The 17375-nt window shown below is 37.7% G+C and overlaps 1 protein-coding gene across 1 annotated transcript in view; it reads right to left on the minus strand.

The window, feature by feature from the left end:
• BMP5 (bone morphogenetic protein 5) overlaps window positions 1-17375 on the minus strand; it is a 55265-nt gene that overhangs the window by 12483 nt on the left and 25407 nt on the right. The window contains exons 3-4 of the mRNA XM_035542960.1: window positions 13607-13755; window positions 2870-3067 (exon numbers count right to left, since the gene is read on the minus strand). Of these exons, the coding sequence (XP_035398853.1) occupies window positions 2870-3067; window positions 13607-13755 (347 nt within the window). The remainder of the gene's footprint in view (window positions 1-2869; window positions 3068-13606; window positions 13756-17375) is intronic.

Raw genomic sequence — 17375 nt, forward strand, 5'->3', positions numbered from 1 at the left:
TGTTTGTCTATGTCCTCATGAATAATTCAAAAATGTGTTTTCCAGTGGAAGGGGAGAACTGAGTTGCCCAGCAGGGCTATCCTTTTTGATGTGCTGAGAATATAGTAACACTAATCGCTGGGGTCCAAAAACATAGAAAAGAAATGAGACAAAAAGCAAAAGACAAAAGGCAACAGGAAAGAAGAAGAAAAAAAATAAAAGTGGGAAAAAGAAACAGAAAAATAGAAAGAGAAAAAAACAAGAGAAAATCAAAAAGAAAAGGAAGTAAGGACTGGAGTAAATTTGGGATTGACCTGCAGAGAAAAATATAACTGAACGCTGTGACTTATAAGTGACAACATACCTACCTGGTTCTGGCTACTTAGATGAACATTTGTCACTGTCAAAGTCTGACTTGGATGCTGTGGATATAGGGTTGTGGAACAAGCTTAGAAACAAGCATCTACATCACACAGTGACTTTTGCCCATCCATGTGTCTTTTGCTTCCACAGTGCCTTGCATCAGGGAGTAAATGAGAATTGAATGTGGCCTCACAGACCACTGTGAGGAGGAGGATGGGCAGAGTTCTTTGGGTTTGTCTTTTGATGAAATATGAAGAGAAGAACTAGAAACCTCTGGAAGCTGTGCAGAACTAGGAGCCAGCCTCCTCCAAGAAGCTTGCTGCAATGAAACACATCCAGTGCACTTGTCCAGTTCCTGGGGCTGGTATATAGGAGGAAAAGGGCATAGCTTTTCCCTGATAGCAGGCTGTGCCTGTGTTCTGCAAAGATGTGAACATCTGGGAAATAAGAATGTGTTCTCTCCTTCAAATCATTTTTTCACACTGCAGCATCTGGATAGAATGTGCACATTACCTTTGCAGTCATCAGTGTGCTCATCCACAGATTTTACTGAGATTTTTTTCAATAATTATCAAAACAGAAAGCATTTTAGATCACTTACAGCATGAAAATTCCCATAACTGATCTTTATGGGCATACAAACAAAAGGAGTTTGTTTATGTGTGATATGGGGACTGCTGGTGAAAACTGCAAGGCAACAGCATGAAAGCCAATTTGCTGTTGTGCAGGAGCTAGTCCTACAAGCAGTTTTGCTATGGAGGACACTGCTATGTGAGGCTGTGGTTACTCATCTACCTGTAGCTTTACCATCTATTCCAGCCTGCCCACATCTTGCCACCCCCATCTCCAGTCACAGGTTGCTGCCCCTGCCTTGATGCAACTGCACATGCAATTGCTTCTTAATCTAATTTTGTTCTAACACTAAGGTTTTCTGAAACTACAATCTTTTTGACAGAAATATGGCATGGATCAACATATATAGTGATGCATATCTATGGCTATGCAGGCTGGGGCCCTAAAGAGGTTAGGAGAAAATTTGTTTCATAATACACATTTCACTAGAGATATTCTGATTCTTCTTGTTTTACAGCAGTTCTGGAGCAAGACTGGATGCATAAATGAGGCTGACCAGTGTTTTGAGACATACATACAACTCTTCATGAGGCAATTCTCATGCTGATGCAACTTGCTGGCATGTGTTAAGGCTGATTTTTTTCCCAGGTTAAACCAGCAGGGAGCTTGTGTTCATCTTTCCTGTTATAATCAAGCAGGCTTAACAAACCTGTTCAGTTTTCATTTCCTCATGGACTAGAAAGACGGGATTCAATTTGAAGTATGATACTTATATTTAGGTATCTTAAAAGTAATGTGCACTTAGATTACTTTTTCAATATATATATATATAATTCTCAAAATAAGTAGACATTTTCCAGAAAATATTAGAAGACTTTAATAACTTTTTTTTGCTGTTGTTGTTCAGAGAGAATATTACTTACCCTGGAGGTAACAGAGAGTATTTTAGATTTAATGCAGTTACAAAGAGCATATTTACAAAAAAAAAAAAAAAAAAAAAAAAAAAAAAAAGAAAATCTCATGTTGTACTACTCCGTCCAAAGCCCTTTTATGAAAATAGCAGAAGTGCATTGTATGGTAGCAGGAAAATAGAAGGAACGGTTTCTGCAGAACCAAAGCTGATCATACTAGAATCATCCAAAAGGCAAATTCATTTCCTTTTCTGAAGTGGATGAATATAGAGCTAGCATAAGCTAGCAAACGTAACTGATGTTCATGCTTAAACCACATCTGCGTTACAAGACTTCTGAAGAAGTTTAAATAGTTAATAAGGAGAGAATGCTTAGTCAATATCACTTTATAAATAATGGATAATAATACCTTTTTGATATAGGGCATGAATTCTTTTTTTTACTAATAAGAAGTTAAAATTGCCTAGTTGGTGATTTTTTGTTATTTATTTATAATTGCTCTCCTACAATATTGACTGACGGGAGTTAAAAGTTAGTTGTGCAGATGAGCTGTTTGTATTATAGTTACACAGAATATCAGAAAACCTTTCGATATTCAAAAACAAACAAACAAATAAAACAGTTGTAAATAGAGATTCCCTGGTGCCTTAATAAATGTTAGGAGCGTTACAAAACCTAGGATCTTCAGAAGGAACACGTGCATCCCTCTAAGTCACCTACCTCAGAAATAACTATGTTCCAGATCCGCAATTGAAACTAGAGAAGTAGCAGTGCATTTTTTTCTACCTACACCTCAAATACAAATAAAATTGAGTCATACATGTAAGTGAACCAACTCACTGAAGGTAGATCATGCTCAGAGCCAGCATAACAAAAGAGGTTTAAGCAAAGCTATGGGGGCAGGCAGAAACATGGCAGGAACACAGTTTCTGACAGCTCAGCCAATGAGCAATGTCTTGTTAAGGTGCTGAGACACCACTGCATTTGAGCAGATGCCCATAACTCCTGTAAACAGAGACTGGTAATTCATAACTTCTTCTTACCCCCAACACTTGGCATCCTAGAAGACTCCTGATGACTACTAGATTTGTTGCGGTTCTGATTTTTTCTTTTATTGTTGGCTGCTCGGACAGAACGGAAAAGTACTTCGCTCGCCTTGAAAAATGCAACCATGAATGGCTGTTTTGACTGAGGCCCTTGTCTTCCAACCAGGCCAGCAGACTTAACACTGATACTTCGACCTATAAAGCAATGGAAATCATAAGTTATATATATGAGGTGAAGTTCTGCCCCTACTGAAGCCACACTGGGATTTCCACCAGTGGCTGAAGCAAGGCAAGGATTTTGCCCATAACCCTGAAGTTACACGAATAGAAATCCTAACCTCCTTTTGTTTAAGAGAACTTAAAGGACAAAAAATTCAACAGTTTACAAAAGTTTCAACAGCTTTACATGTAGTTTGTCATTGCATGAAAGTACAGTCTCCATACACTGTATATATTATTCAATACATGGATATTTTAATTCAATCTCACGTATGCATCTATAGAAGTGAAAAAATAAATGAGTCTCATTAAAGTCTATAGGCTATCAAAAGGATAATGTAATGCAGTCATCTAGTTTTTGCATCGCTTGGGTGTCAGATGTGGAAACTTATATCCCCAAAGCAAATATGTGGCAAAGAGAAGCGTGGATAATAAATATACCTCTGCTTTAAAAACAAATATTGTACAGTGTTACTCAAACTGATGTCCATTCACTAGTAAAGGTAGGAAGGTGTTCAGTTGCTCAAGAGAACAGGGTTTGAAATATGGACTTTATTGATTCTGGTTCTGTACCCAAGGGATGTGCATATTTCTCGAAAATATTTGTTCAGCCAGGACCATGTGGTAGCCTCACTATATTATAGGATCTAAACCTCAGTAAAAGAAAAGAAAGCAAAACAACTCACTGAAACTGCATCAGTGACATTTTAGCAAATAAACCCTTGCTCTTAACAGAATTTATTTTGGCAGCATAAACACTTTTGTGCGTACGTGTATTATGCAGAGCCCTTCAACCGTCAGAAAACGAGACAGTGTCATGTGAAGCTGTGCAGCTGTGCTGGGTGGGGGACACAGAGGTCCTTTAAATGGGGAGGCGCAGGCACGAGCACCACCCGCGCTGCAGCATCAGGGCACTGGGGGACTCCTCTAAACTGGCTGGAAATGTTTGTTGTGTGGACAACAAAGGAGCATCTGCCTCACTAACCTGCAATACCATTAGCTTAATCACCCTGAAAGAGAACTTACAAATAAGCCTAGGAATCAACCTTATAGAAATAAGCATATAGGTTTCCTTTTCAAACACAAACGTACAGTGGCTGTATGCCAGAGTCTATATTTCTTAGAAAAACTCTATCACTGGCGTAAATGAAAGAGGCAGTTTGATTTGTGGTTAAAGTAGTTTCCATTCTACTTCCACTGTAACAAATGTATTAATTCAGCTCAGACTTCCTCCTTCTGGCAGCCCTTTTGCAGTAAAAAGAGAAATTAGAAGTTCCAGCCAAATACCATACCTTGAACTGACCCACTTCAATACATAAACACTTTTACAACATGTTTATTCAGGTGTAGCACTTTAAATTGGTTTAAGATGTTTCCAGTGACAGAGAGCCCAGCAAAGGCAGGAGAAGAACTGAGAAAGTTAGCAGTTATGGAGCAGAATAATTGGCAACATATTCTGAACAATTTTGATAATTACTTTTTTGACTGCAAGGGAAAAATATATTTGTTGAAGCTTCTGATTTCACTTTAAATGTCTCTTTAGTCTTGCATTTCTTTAATTCTTCTTTTCATGTATTTATGTATGTAACTATTAAATAATTCAGTAACATTAATTTCTATATGTTCAAATATTCTGTTGCAAGTCAAGATATGAAAAACTGTACAGACTATTCTCTATTCATTGAACATGGACAAACCAACCTCTTACCACAAAGTTCCAAGTTTCCCCTCATTTCTAGAGGGAATATTTTTTATTATTTTTCTTTATTTTCCGTTCCAAGGACTTTCAGAATTTTAATTTTATCTCTAAAAGATTAATACCTTACTGCTGAACATTTTAAGAATACTATTAGATTTATATACTGAGTGCTGTAAAGATGTGTGTAGGTTTTCTGAATTTAAATCTAGGTTCTCTAAATTTACAATGGTGGATATTGTGTGCGAAGCAAAATATCCTCCAAACCAATGTGAACTCCCTTTAAAATAACTTTTAATATTATTAAGTTTCCTCTGGGTTTCCTTTAGACTTCAGCAATAAGATGACTATTAAGATTCCACAAGTTAGGGCTTACTTACTTATTCAGGGTATAGAGATATACCATAAAAAATTAAGCCTGTAACCCACAGCCTTTTTACACACAGAAACAGTTTATGTGACTTTATTCCTTTATTTGTTTGATCTTCTAAGCAGCCAGCCTGAGTTTTTAGGACCCATTTTTTTCAGTTCATGAATAGTATATGCACTGAATCTGCTCCTAGTGAAGTCAAGACAGAAACAATTATTGGCTTCAGTGGGTTCATCATTAAACTTTTCTCTCTTGGTTTATCATATACCTTAGCTTAACTCTAACCTTCAGAAGATGAAGCAATCAAAATATACACTGCCCTTGAGACACTAAATTTCTTCTGAGGAGGATCTCTGAACTGTTTGGTTTGGAAATTCAAACTACATATGTTGTCTCCATTTTAGGTTGCTTCTGTGTAAAAGAAAGTTTGCATTTACAGAACTTCTATTGTCCTTTATTAAATAAAAATCCTGCTGCTGAAAAGCATCAAACGTTTTGCTATAGCAGGAGATCAATCTCTTTGTCATAGTCTTGTCATAGTCTTGCGGTCGCACCTTTTTCCATAGCATGGATTTCAGAACACAGTAAGAAAAATCTTACCCTAACTTGAACTGGTAGTAAGAAGCTTTCACAAGCTTCATTTTTAGTAAGTGGTTGTAGTTTATCATTGCTAGTAACCATTTAGAAAACCTTTCTTTTGGCCTCAGTGACAACTGGAAATTCAGGTCTCTCCAGCACAGTTGTTCCCTACTGTGATACTAGAGCAGCATTTCCCAAAGTCAGCTGAATGGATCAGGTTGATCCCACATCTTCCCTGGCTTCACCAATTGGAAAAACCAAAACAGCAAGGTGTATCTCCACCTCTCTTGAGCATGTCTGAAGAAGAATCAAATATGGTCAAGCATTCTGAATAATTGGCTTGGTTTCATATTTCTATCATATCTTTAATCCTGAAGATTTCAAAGATATTTTTTTTTCAGACTGTATAGATGCACACAGTGCAAGAAACCAGCAGTCGGTGATGCCCACTTCACTGAACCTAGCCATTGCATTTGAGCTACACCTAGCAAAAATAAATAAGTGCAACAGATGGACTTACTCTGTGCAGGGACAATCTAGAGCCCTTGTATTCCTCACATTCTGGCATGTGCTTCTCAGTCCTGCTATGATAATTTATTGTCTCTTTTCCATATTGACAGGTATATTTGGGGACTTAAAACTTGTTTAAAGCATTATGTCCCAAATCTGCTCAACTCCTTACTTCTTATTTATATGATTCTGAGTCCTTGGCAAGATGTGTTTGTTTGACTTGGCATTTAAACTTATTTTTGGCTTTTATTCTATTTGATAGTAAAGTGCCCTTAGCAGTTTGCATAAAAGGTTGTATGGAAGTGCTGGTCTGAGTGACTGAATTGAATTAATATTATTTCCCTTTTAACATTCTGGCCACTTATAATAAAGGAATATCTGTTTCAAAAGTAGCTGTGACATTCAGCTTAAAAGGTACTACCTCAACAATCCCAATAATTTTTTTTTATTTATTTTTTAACCCACAGAATAAGAACAGCAGTCAGAATCAACACTCTGGAGCTATTTGCTGTATCACTCCTGTGCATTGTTTTCCACTGTCACATGCAGTTACAGCATACAACTCCTTTCATAAACTGATTGAGTTCCATCTTAAAAATTCATTTTCTCCCCCAGCTACGCCAAATGGAAATGCAAGAGCATTTCAAGCTTTCAATAATAATCTGTCTCACAGTCCTGACCTGGAGAGATCACTTCATATTTCATGGCATTCTGAATCCTGACTTTTTCTGAGATCGCCAGCATGGATGCCAGTGACAGTGGTAAGATTTGTGACCTGGCTCTCTCTCCTCATGCAGTATATATTTTATGTAAGGCATTGAGCAGACACTAATTTTGCAAGAGCTTTCAGCCATTATGCGTCTTGGCCAGATTTACACTGGCAACACAGAACAACGAGTGATTCCAAGATCCATTATTTTGTCCTGAGTCATCGAACTGCGGCAAACCACTCATTTTGTTATGAAAAACAAGCACTTATTTACTTTCAAAAGTGTTCAACAAGCCACAAAACACATTTCACAGATTAACCGCTACTTCTAGGTCACAGTAGTTATTTTGGTAATAATTTTACATATTTGTAGATAGAATTATGAACTTCAGTGATGTTGGGAATTCATTTCTGGTCTCTTGAAAAAAATGCCAAAACATTCCAATGCCACATCTATGGTTTCCCTCTTGTGGGGAGTGATCCCAGTGAAGACTGGGGAAGTCCTTTTGGAGAAAGACCCTGAGTATACAAGGTCCAATAATGTCTAACTTGAGCAAACACACTCCTGAGGTTCTGAGTCTGAAAGCTCACTAGGTAGTTTCAAAATTAGATAGAAACTTGCTTGATTTCTCATGCCTCAACAGTGTTCTTGTGAGCAATGGGACTTCACAGAAACAAAAGAATTGAGGGAGAGTTTGCTTATCAAAGCTTAAATGAAGATTTATTTTTAAAATGAAAAGTGAAAACCTGACAACACAAATATGATGGTCTATATATAAGGTCATCCACAACCCTCCAACTCTAAAGTATTTTATACTCTACTGGATTACCTCCATAAACTGTTACACAAACTTTTCCTTTGGTAGACACATTTATCTACATGGACATAAAATACAGCTTTTGAAACAAGCTTCATGTATTTTATTGACTTGTCTGCTCCCTGGAGGCTTTAAGGAATTCTGAAAAATGGGTGGTCTTGGATGGTCTGCTGTGCATTTCCGAGGCTTCACAGCTTTAGTCAAAACTAAACTTCCAGCCTTTGTTATTAAAATCTTACATTTTGTTGTTTTTATTCTGTTCAGTTGAATGAATTTTGCATATCTTTTTGTGTTGATTTTGGTATTCATAAAGCTCTTGAAGAAAGCACTTGGGATAATTTGTGAACACGTTAGGAACCATGGCATGTTGTATAAGGCAGCAGTACCTTGTATGCTTACACAAAAAAAATCAGATGTAATCATACATGAAAACTCTTACTAAGTACTTGATTTATCCTTTGCATTTAATGTACTTAAACCATGAATTGTCTGTGGGAGTCCTAGGGCTTTTCTGAACGGTTAAGAATGTGTTCAGGAAGACCATAAAACAAGTAGAGATTAGATTAATTGGTCATCCACTAAAGAATACAATGGATAAAAACATTCTGAATGAAACTAAGCAAAAACACTAATTATTATTCCTAAACTACTGGTGCTTAAATGCAGATGTATCCTTCATCTGCCTGGGAAGCAGGGCAGAGGGGGAGTTGCACAGCCACACAGCCAGGACCAGTATGCTCCAGTATGCACTGGTGGCTGGAGGAAGGGCAGGAGCCTATCTCAAGTAAGTGTGCCCATACTAACACGGGGTGTGTTCACATTGTTGGCTACAAGCAGATGCAAGAAAATGCTGGTGGTATTTCTGACCCAGCTGGAAACAGGTTACACTTATTTTCAAAAAGTAAGGGGTGCCCTGGAGCGCTCCCAGGTGCTGGAGCTGGACAATCCACACTTCTTGGGGCCACCCAAGGTGCTGCTGCCATGCTCATGACCAGTGCCAGCTGTCCCCAGGCTCTCCTGTGGCAGCTGCCATGTGGCCACCCTTTTTCTGGATGCTGAGAGAGTCATCCCTCTGCCTCGTTTCACACCAGCAAAGCTCAGTGCCCCACGGTATTCCCGAGCATGTTTAATTTACTCATATAACTTTGGCCAAAGTCAGCTCTGAACCAGAACTCTCATGTAGCTGTACTTAGGCAGTGCTTGAGCCCAAGCTAATAAAACCTGCTGAGGGGCAGGATATATTAGCTTGGGTTCAGTGCTGTGCTAACATGGCTATATGGCTTCCAGATGGCTCAGAATTTAGGCAGAGCTATTGCCTGCCAAAGTCCATATATATATCAATATATATATATATCTTAAATTCCCCCGCTGTAAGGACACTAATGAAGGTGAAATCACTCCTGATGGTTTTGCCTTGTAAATACCAGCTCCATCAAAGGACTTAAATGTGACAACCCGGCAGCATCCTCTGGACTACCTGCCAGATACTGTGGTCACATAGGGTAGGTGCCAAGGTTGACTGGGGGCAACCTCGAGATGAGATTGGTAACAGTGAGTGTTGTAAAGGAGAGGTCAAGACCAATGTGAAAGTGTGCAGCCAATTGCCTGTAAAAGCCAGGGTGCTGCCACGGTTTGTTATGGGTTAAAAGCAATTTGGCCACCTCCTGCAGTGCATACCCCAGAAGAGAAGGTGGCCATGCTGCCTCTAAAGGCTTCATAGGAGAAAAGGAAAGGACCTTGAAAGTCCCAGGCTGAGATAAAGAGAAGGTTTAAAAAAAAAAAAAAAAAAAACACAAACAGAGATACAGGGTCTCCTAGTGTCTCCCCCATGACACTGAAGAAGGAGCTCCCCAGTCTTTCTTGCAGCATGTAGGAGTAGGAGCTAACCCCCCTTCCAGGGGACACACGTAATAGTGTACCCAAGTACGTGCTGGAGAAAGACTTGACCTTCCCCAGCCTTCACTTGGATCAGGATATTTTTGTTCAAGTTTCCCTTTGCTCTGAGGAAAAAAAAAATACCTGAAGTAAGGGTCAGACTCAGGGAGCTGAAGACTGTTGTTGTCTGCCTACCTCAAACAGCAAGAAAGTCTAAGAAAACCTGCCTTAGGACTACATGGTGACAGAAATCACCTTAATCAGCTTGGGTTTTTCAAAGTAAGTACCAATTTATTCCCCTGTGATGCACAGGCTGATGGAAAATAACTGTGAGCCACAGCAGCCCAGGAAAACACATAGAAATATGGGCTACAAAGGCTACCCAGGCTGTTATATTGAGAGGTGTGTATTTGGGATCTGTTTTTGTTTTGTTTTGTTTTGTTTTGTTTTGTTTTCCTATGGAACACCAGTAATCATAGTTACACACTTTCTCCCTTTCCCATTTTCTGTAGACAACATTAGGTTCTCCTCAGCACTGACATAAACAGCAAAAGGAAGGCTCTTGCAGATTTGTACTTCTCCATTAGAAGTGATGTGCAAATTGTTGCTAACTTCTAATTATAAAATTGTTAAGTGTTAATACAAAGGTGCTGATTCACTGGAACATGTTTTAAGTCTTTGGACACATATGGTATATATACAGGAAAAGCGTCACATGGAGCATTTCAAATCATTTCTGCATCTGCATTGATTTTATGCTGCAATTCATCTAACACCCTTACTTCCATCAGTGTGAAAATGATCACCTCTCGTTTTAAACACCATGGAGAGTTTTGGTGTCAAAAGGAGGGAATTGGCCAAAAGGAGATGCTGCAGAATGCTGAGGAGACTTTAAAAAAGAGAATCAAAAAAAAAAAAAAAGATCCTTAATTTACCACAGCCCCAGGGAAACAGTGCATTATATGTTGACAGCTTCCATATGTGTCATGCAAACCTTTATTCTTACTATTCAAAATAAAACGTCCCATTAAGAGAAAAAGTCTACATTTCATGCTAAAATGATGCGTATGATACCAAATACTGTCTTAAAGAGAAAAGAAAACACATTCCAATGTCATGTGGCTTTTTGTACTTTTTCAGCATTTTCAAAGGGGCTAAAATATGAATTACAGTAACCAGACATTGTTCCAGAGTTGTTTTCATCATACTGTTATATTAAATAGCTACAAATTTTTTTATTCCTTATGTAGATATTATTATTTTATATGTATCTTCTTCAGGGATCACTAGAGAATTTTATCTCCACAAGTAATTGCTTAAAAAGACACTGAAAGATAACCATAAGAAAGATTACTATTAATGATAATGATAACAACACAGTAGCACCTTGAAGTCTCAGCAATTACCAGTGTCCCATTTTAAAGGTGCTGTATGAATACACCTGAAAAAAAATGAGTACGTATTTACAGACTCTATTATCCAGGGCCCCATTGCAGCATCTGTCTACCCCAAATATGAATCTTCTGACTTAATGGAATCAGATTTAGTTTAACGGTCCATTGCAACAGAGGGGATAGGGTCTTATCACAAATATCTCTCCAGTTATGGGGGCAGAACTCCTGTACTTCCCATAAACTCAATGGGCAGCTGAAGGCATGTGGAAAGGTGCTTCAGACCTGCATGGCCTGAAGTTTCCTTGAGCCAATGGCAGGTTTTTCCATTGCTTTGAATCAGTCCCTGGGTTTTGGTAGGGAAGTGGTTGGAGGAAAGGTGGGTGGGGTTCTCTGGGTTGCAAACAGAGTCCATTACAAACTGAGTCATGTACAAAAATTCATGTTTCATCTGTACAGAAACATGTCATTCAACTGCTGGTGTTTCTAATAGCTTCCAGAAGTAACAGTAACCCAATAAAAATAATCAAAGCCTTAAGAGCAAAATTGTAAGAGCATGAAAGGATGATTTTCCTTATGCTAAAATGAAGCAGTATAGCACAGGTCTTCCCAACAGTTTTGAGAATTCTAGTCTCTGGAAGGGCACTCTTCTTGCATGAATAAACTGAAAAGGGAACAGAAAGGGAGGAAAGAGAGGAATTCCCTCCTCACTTGAGCAGCTGTGTTGAGAAATTCAAATAAGCGAGGTGCAGAAGGTAAAGCTGCCTGTGGCTTTGGAATTTAAAATAGAAAATTATCTATCACCTTTCTGATCTTGGGAGTAAGACAGGGGAAATATTTATATAAGCTGTTCTTTTACAATTTCTTCAGTGTATTAATCTAAATATTTCCTTTTAGCCATACAAACTTTCCTGCTGTTTACTGAATGAATATAAGGTTGAGGCTAGAACCAACAAATTGCTAGTTACAGGATTTCTTAATGAGTGTCTTTCATGGGTATTTCATTTTCAAGAATTTCTTTATTTTAATCTCCTGGGGAAAAAAATAAATAAAATAAAATAAAATAAAATATATATTTAAAAAAAAAAAAAAAGAAGAAGAAAAAAGTTAAGGATGGAGTTTATTCTGGAGCAGCAAAACTGGCTGGGAGCCAGTCCACCTCATTTGGATGACTGGCGGAGGTGTCACCTCTCCAAAATGTTAAGGTCTTAAAACTGGCCTTAAAAAAACCATGCTCCATGCTGCCTCCCTGCACAGCTCATGCTCAGGTGCGGGCCATTTGAAGAGTCGAATGCAGCAGCAATGTGGTCTACTTAGTATCAGTACCTTCCTTTTCCGCTGACTATATCTGGACTTTGTGGGCAATGTTAGGTGAAACTGTGCACCCTAGTTCAAGACTTTTCACAGCACTGTGCCTAAAGGAGGACATCGGGGCCCACAGCAGCCTTTTGCATAACTCTCCAGCAGCCAGAGCACTTGCTGGAAAAGTATGAGGGTCTTTGTTCACAGCCCAGCTGAGCCTGAGGGAGAATGCAGATCAAAAACAATGAGAAAATGTAGCCAGAACAAAGAAAGAAGAAAATATATATATATTAATCCTTACACCAGGGTTTCTTCTGCTACTCATTAAAATTATGTCAGCTAAGGTTTAGATTAACTGGCATCATAGATCCCCTGACCTCTGACACTGAAAGCTTTTTGACAAGAAAGCTAAATCTGAAAGTTTGCTTGTAAAGTAGTACAGATTAAGTGAACCATCACAGAAAAAAAAATGGTATATAATTCTCTTTTTATTAGTTTCTAAAGAAGTCTAAGAAAGAACACTTCTTCTAAAAACAGGGTTTTGAACTAAGATGCATTTTCACTTTTTAATAAACAGTATAACTGTGAATAATATAGTAGTCGAGTAAATTTGTCCTATAAAAAACCCACAGTTATTACTTTAGATTTGTTAGAATTCTTTCTAATTTTCAGCTAATAAAAATTTTCAAGATTTCAAAGTTTTGACCCCTTTCAAGGTAAAAAAGTTTTGAAGTTAACTTTTTTTTTTCAAGGATAGAAAAAAAATTTCCAAATTACCCTATTCTTAACCTTTCTACAGCATTAGTATCAGGGTTTAGGAGGTCATATTCTAGGAGGTCATATTCATATTCTAGGAGGAAATATTCGGAGGTTGTTTTATACCTTTCTCTATGCTTCAGCCCAGAAAGATATTTAGAAACATTATAAACCAAAAATTACACAAATCTGCTAGAATTTCCTGACTGCATATAGATAATCATCAGTGGAAGAACATTAAAATGGAACTTGATTTTTCATGTAAGAACTTTTATCCCAAACTTCATTTAATTTAGCTTGATTCAGTTAGCCTTATAATTGTTATATTCCACAGAATTAAGAACAGTTTCCAGACCGTAGCTGCAGCAGGACAAGCCTGTGTTCTTCATTTATAAACCCTCCATTGGATTGCCACCCAGTAGAGTTAAAAAACACCCATCCAGAAAAGGTTCACAGCAACAGGATGACAAGAGCATATACAGAGCTATGATCTATAGTAACTCTCTTACCGTCCCCAGTTTCGGCGCAGAGCTGCAAGCCCAGATTGTTCTGTGGATTAATCACCCAGTGATTGCTGGTCACAGTAATGTCAAACACAAACCACCCCACATCAGAAGCTTGAGCCTTTCTTGTGTCTAACAGGAACAAGTCTGCATCCCTAAGTTAAAGAAAATAGAGAGTTACAACATCCAAACACTATTATTTTTTGCCCTTAACTTCCTTGCTGACAATAACTTCCTCCAGCCCAAATGAATAATGCTTCGACACATCCTCATCACAACACGGCACAGCATGTGCTGTAGCCAGCATATAATTGTTAAGTATAATATAGGTATTTCCCCTTACAGGCCTTTCTGAAATGACTCTCATCATATGAAAGCTGAAGTTCTGGAAAATCTGAAAAAATCTAGCTTCCTGATATAAATACACAAAATATGTAATTGAGACTGTGTATAAAGGATTCATCTTTCAGCACCAGAATGTCTCAGGAATATTAACTTTTATAAACCATCCAGTGCAAAAGACAAAAAATGTCAAAATCACGTTCCAATTTCAACTAAATTCAAAGGAATAGCATTGCTAAAAAAGTCTGTTATTAATAACATATGACAGCAGTTATATCATATAACAAAACATGAATATATGACAGATTCGTATTAGTACAGATGTTTAGAAAATAAGTCTATATATCAAAGTAGAAATTATATACCGATTCAATAACGTAATTATTGCATTTTAACCCTCGATTCCCTGGTATATTCTCAGATTTGTTCCCATGAAATTTTCCAGTAATTCAGAAGGGCTGCTCAGGGGAGTTAGTATAATTGTGTTACTAAATGTTTAGCATGGATCGTTTATTTGTTCTGTTTTCACATATCTCCTGACACAATTGGTTCCAGAACCACATCTGTATTACAAATAATTTACTGCAATGAACATACTAAAAACAAGATATTTAACTCTCATCAGTTTCATTTTATATGCTTCTACAAAGCAGCACGCATTATTAAAAGCTGTTTTCACCATTTAGCCTTTTAAACTTAAATCTATTGTTAGAGAAACCTATTCCTTTTCTGCCATAAATAGTAATCAAAACAACAATACACAAGAAAAAAATGTTTTACTTTTCATTTTGACTGTCCAAATCAACTAAAGACAGACTTGGCTTGCACAGACCTTAGAGTTGAATTGTTACCTTACAGACAGCATGAATATATGCTTAAAGAGGTAGGAGAGATGGAAAGAACAGTCTTTGTGTATAATAAGTGAATTTAAAATTATGATGATCCTGTCACTGTATTCTCATGCTGCTTAATCACAATGACATGGTAGGAATTTACTGTTTTATCTTGACTAACCACTTTACACGCACTACAAGCCTTTTACACTGAAAAAACATCTTGTGTAGCTCTTGAAACAGCGCTTGTTCAACACTCAGAAAAATAACACAAAATGCACTCAGACAAGCGTACAACATTTGCTTACGTGAGAAATATCTACATAATCAGGTCAAAGAGCTCAGCAACAATGAAGGAATCTTTTTTTTTTTTTTTTTTTTTTTTTAATAAAGGAAATTGAAAGAGCTTTATTTAAATTTGTCTTTTTGCCTTCCTTTAAGGGATAATCTTTTGCTGGGCTCTTACCGTTTGTGTTCTAGTAGAACTGTGTGAATGACCACACAAGGAGAAAACATACCTTCTCCCTCTGGAGCTAACATGAAAACAGTCTTACGATTTAAAAGAGCCTGACTCGCTGCGCTAGCACTGAACAAATTAACAACGTACCGCAAGCTCATAAATAGTACTCTCTGGAGTCTTAAATGCCCATTTTTTTCTCTAATAAGCAGTTTTATCGGAACTTTAAAACTGAATGGTATAATTCTGAATGCGACAGGCTTTGACATGGTTATTTGTAAATATATTGTGTATCATTCAATAAATTTAATAGAAAACTGTAAAACTGTTTAGAATAAAAAGTATTACAATATTACAGTGCCATAATTTCACATTTGTACTGTCTCCTCCTGGAATACATAATCATTTTCCCATATAGATTCTTTCAGCTCCAAACTTTGCTGTGAATAATATAAAAAGTCCTCAAAAGTCAGTGCGTGCAATATCTATGTGCCAACTCAGAATAGGGGACTACTAATGGTGCAGCCCAGAAATCTGTATAAAAGACAAATTTTCTCCTGCAGTGTGGCTTTATTATTCTGTATGGCAGCAGAAATTCACACCACTTTGTCTTGGCACTGATATGTCAATCTTCTTGCTCACCTTCCTGCAAACAGGATCTAGCTATGGTAATAGCCAGCAGTGTTCTTACCCATTTACTCAACAAACAAACCAAAAATTAGTTGTGAGTACCTAGAGAAAAATAGAACTGATTCTTAAGAACAGATAGTGAAAGCCTCCAGACCAGTGCAAACGATTTGGTCCACATAATAGTCATTTACTACAGAAATTCAAAATATTACTTAGGAAAATAAGTTTTTTTTTCCCCAGAATTCCTATAACATCAGGTGAAAACCTGACTCTCCAAAAGTCAGTGACAGCTCAGGGTTCAGTTTTCCACCATTAGCTGGTGTCTGAAATTTCTCATCACATTTTGTGACATTTTTAATTTTAAAATTCTCTTTTATTCTGTGAAGAGAAAAACAAACAAACAAATGAAAATCACACTTAAAATGAAAAACAGCTGCAAATTTTGGCTCTATTTTTTTTTTTAATCTATTTAAAATTACAACACATGATAAAAAAGTAAGGCATTATGTTGTAAATAGCCTGAAATGCAACAGTGAACACATTCAGGCAGAATACAGCTGATTGTCTTTACCTTTATGGAGGCTGTTTAAGTTTAGTGATCTCAGTTTGGACCCAAACGGCCTGTTGTCTACAAAAGAAATGCTACCGTAGTCAAGAATCTCAGCAAAGAGGCTACGGTCAGAACGTCTAAGAAGCTCCAGATCTCCTGAGTCATTTAAGCAAGGAAAGGTGGAGTAAACCACCTATACATTCCTTGAAACCCAGCAAAGTTTTTGACCAGAACAAACCATGACTACTATTACTATGTAATAGGCCATCCCCATAACGTTGCTTCACCTCTCGCCTCATTCCAGAAAGCTGCTCTAGTATCTTAATGCCACTTGAGGATTCCCTAATGCAGGAAGAATCCTTCGGGTTTAGTTAAATTAGTGGCTAGCTGCCACCAGATCATGAACAAGGATTTGGCCTGTTGGAGCACATTACTTTCGTCATGAGAAGAGATCAGGGTAGGAGTACATTGGCAGGGCCGAGTAGGAAAGTTTGCCTTGCCATTGGCTGTGCTTTACACTTTTCCTTAGAACAAATAGAAAACTTCAGTCTCAAAGACTGTCATTTCAGCAAACTCTGAGTGAATTCAATATACACGCTTCAGCAGCCATGCTGCCACAGAGACAGAAAAATGTCTGAAACTATGAAGTCTGCAACACAGAAACCATAAACCATGACCACGCCTTGCCTAAAGGCATAGCAAAACCTGTAGCAGGTTGTAGGACTCCATCGGATACCCACATTTCCCCTTTCAGACCAAAGAAGGGTGGATGGCCAGGGTCAAACTGAGCAGCTCTGCTGTGGTATGACACTAGCAGGGAGCGTGGAGCACAGCAATTGCACAAAAATTTGCACCTAAATCTGAAAATTTTGCACCTAAAATCTCATGTACACATGTAAGACAAACTCATGAAGTCTGAGCCCCAAAGCAAAAGCTGTAACGTTATTGCAGAAACCAATAATA

Source organism: Cygnus atratus, chromosome 3, assembly GCF_013377495.2.
Source record: "Cygnus atratus isolate AKBS03 ecotype Queensland, Australia chromosome 3, CAtr_DNAZoo_HiC_assembly, whole genome shotgun sequence".
NCBI lineage: Eukaryota > Metazoa > Chordata > Aves > Anseriformes > Anatidae > Cygnus > Cygnus atratus.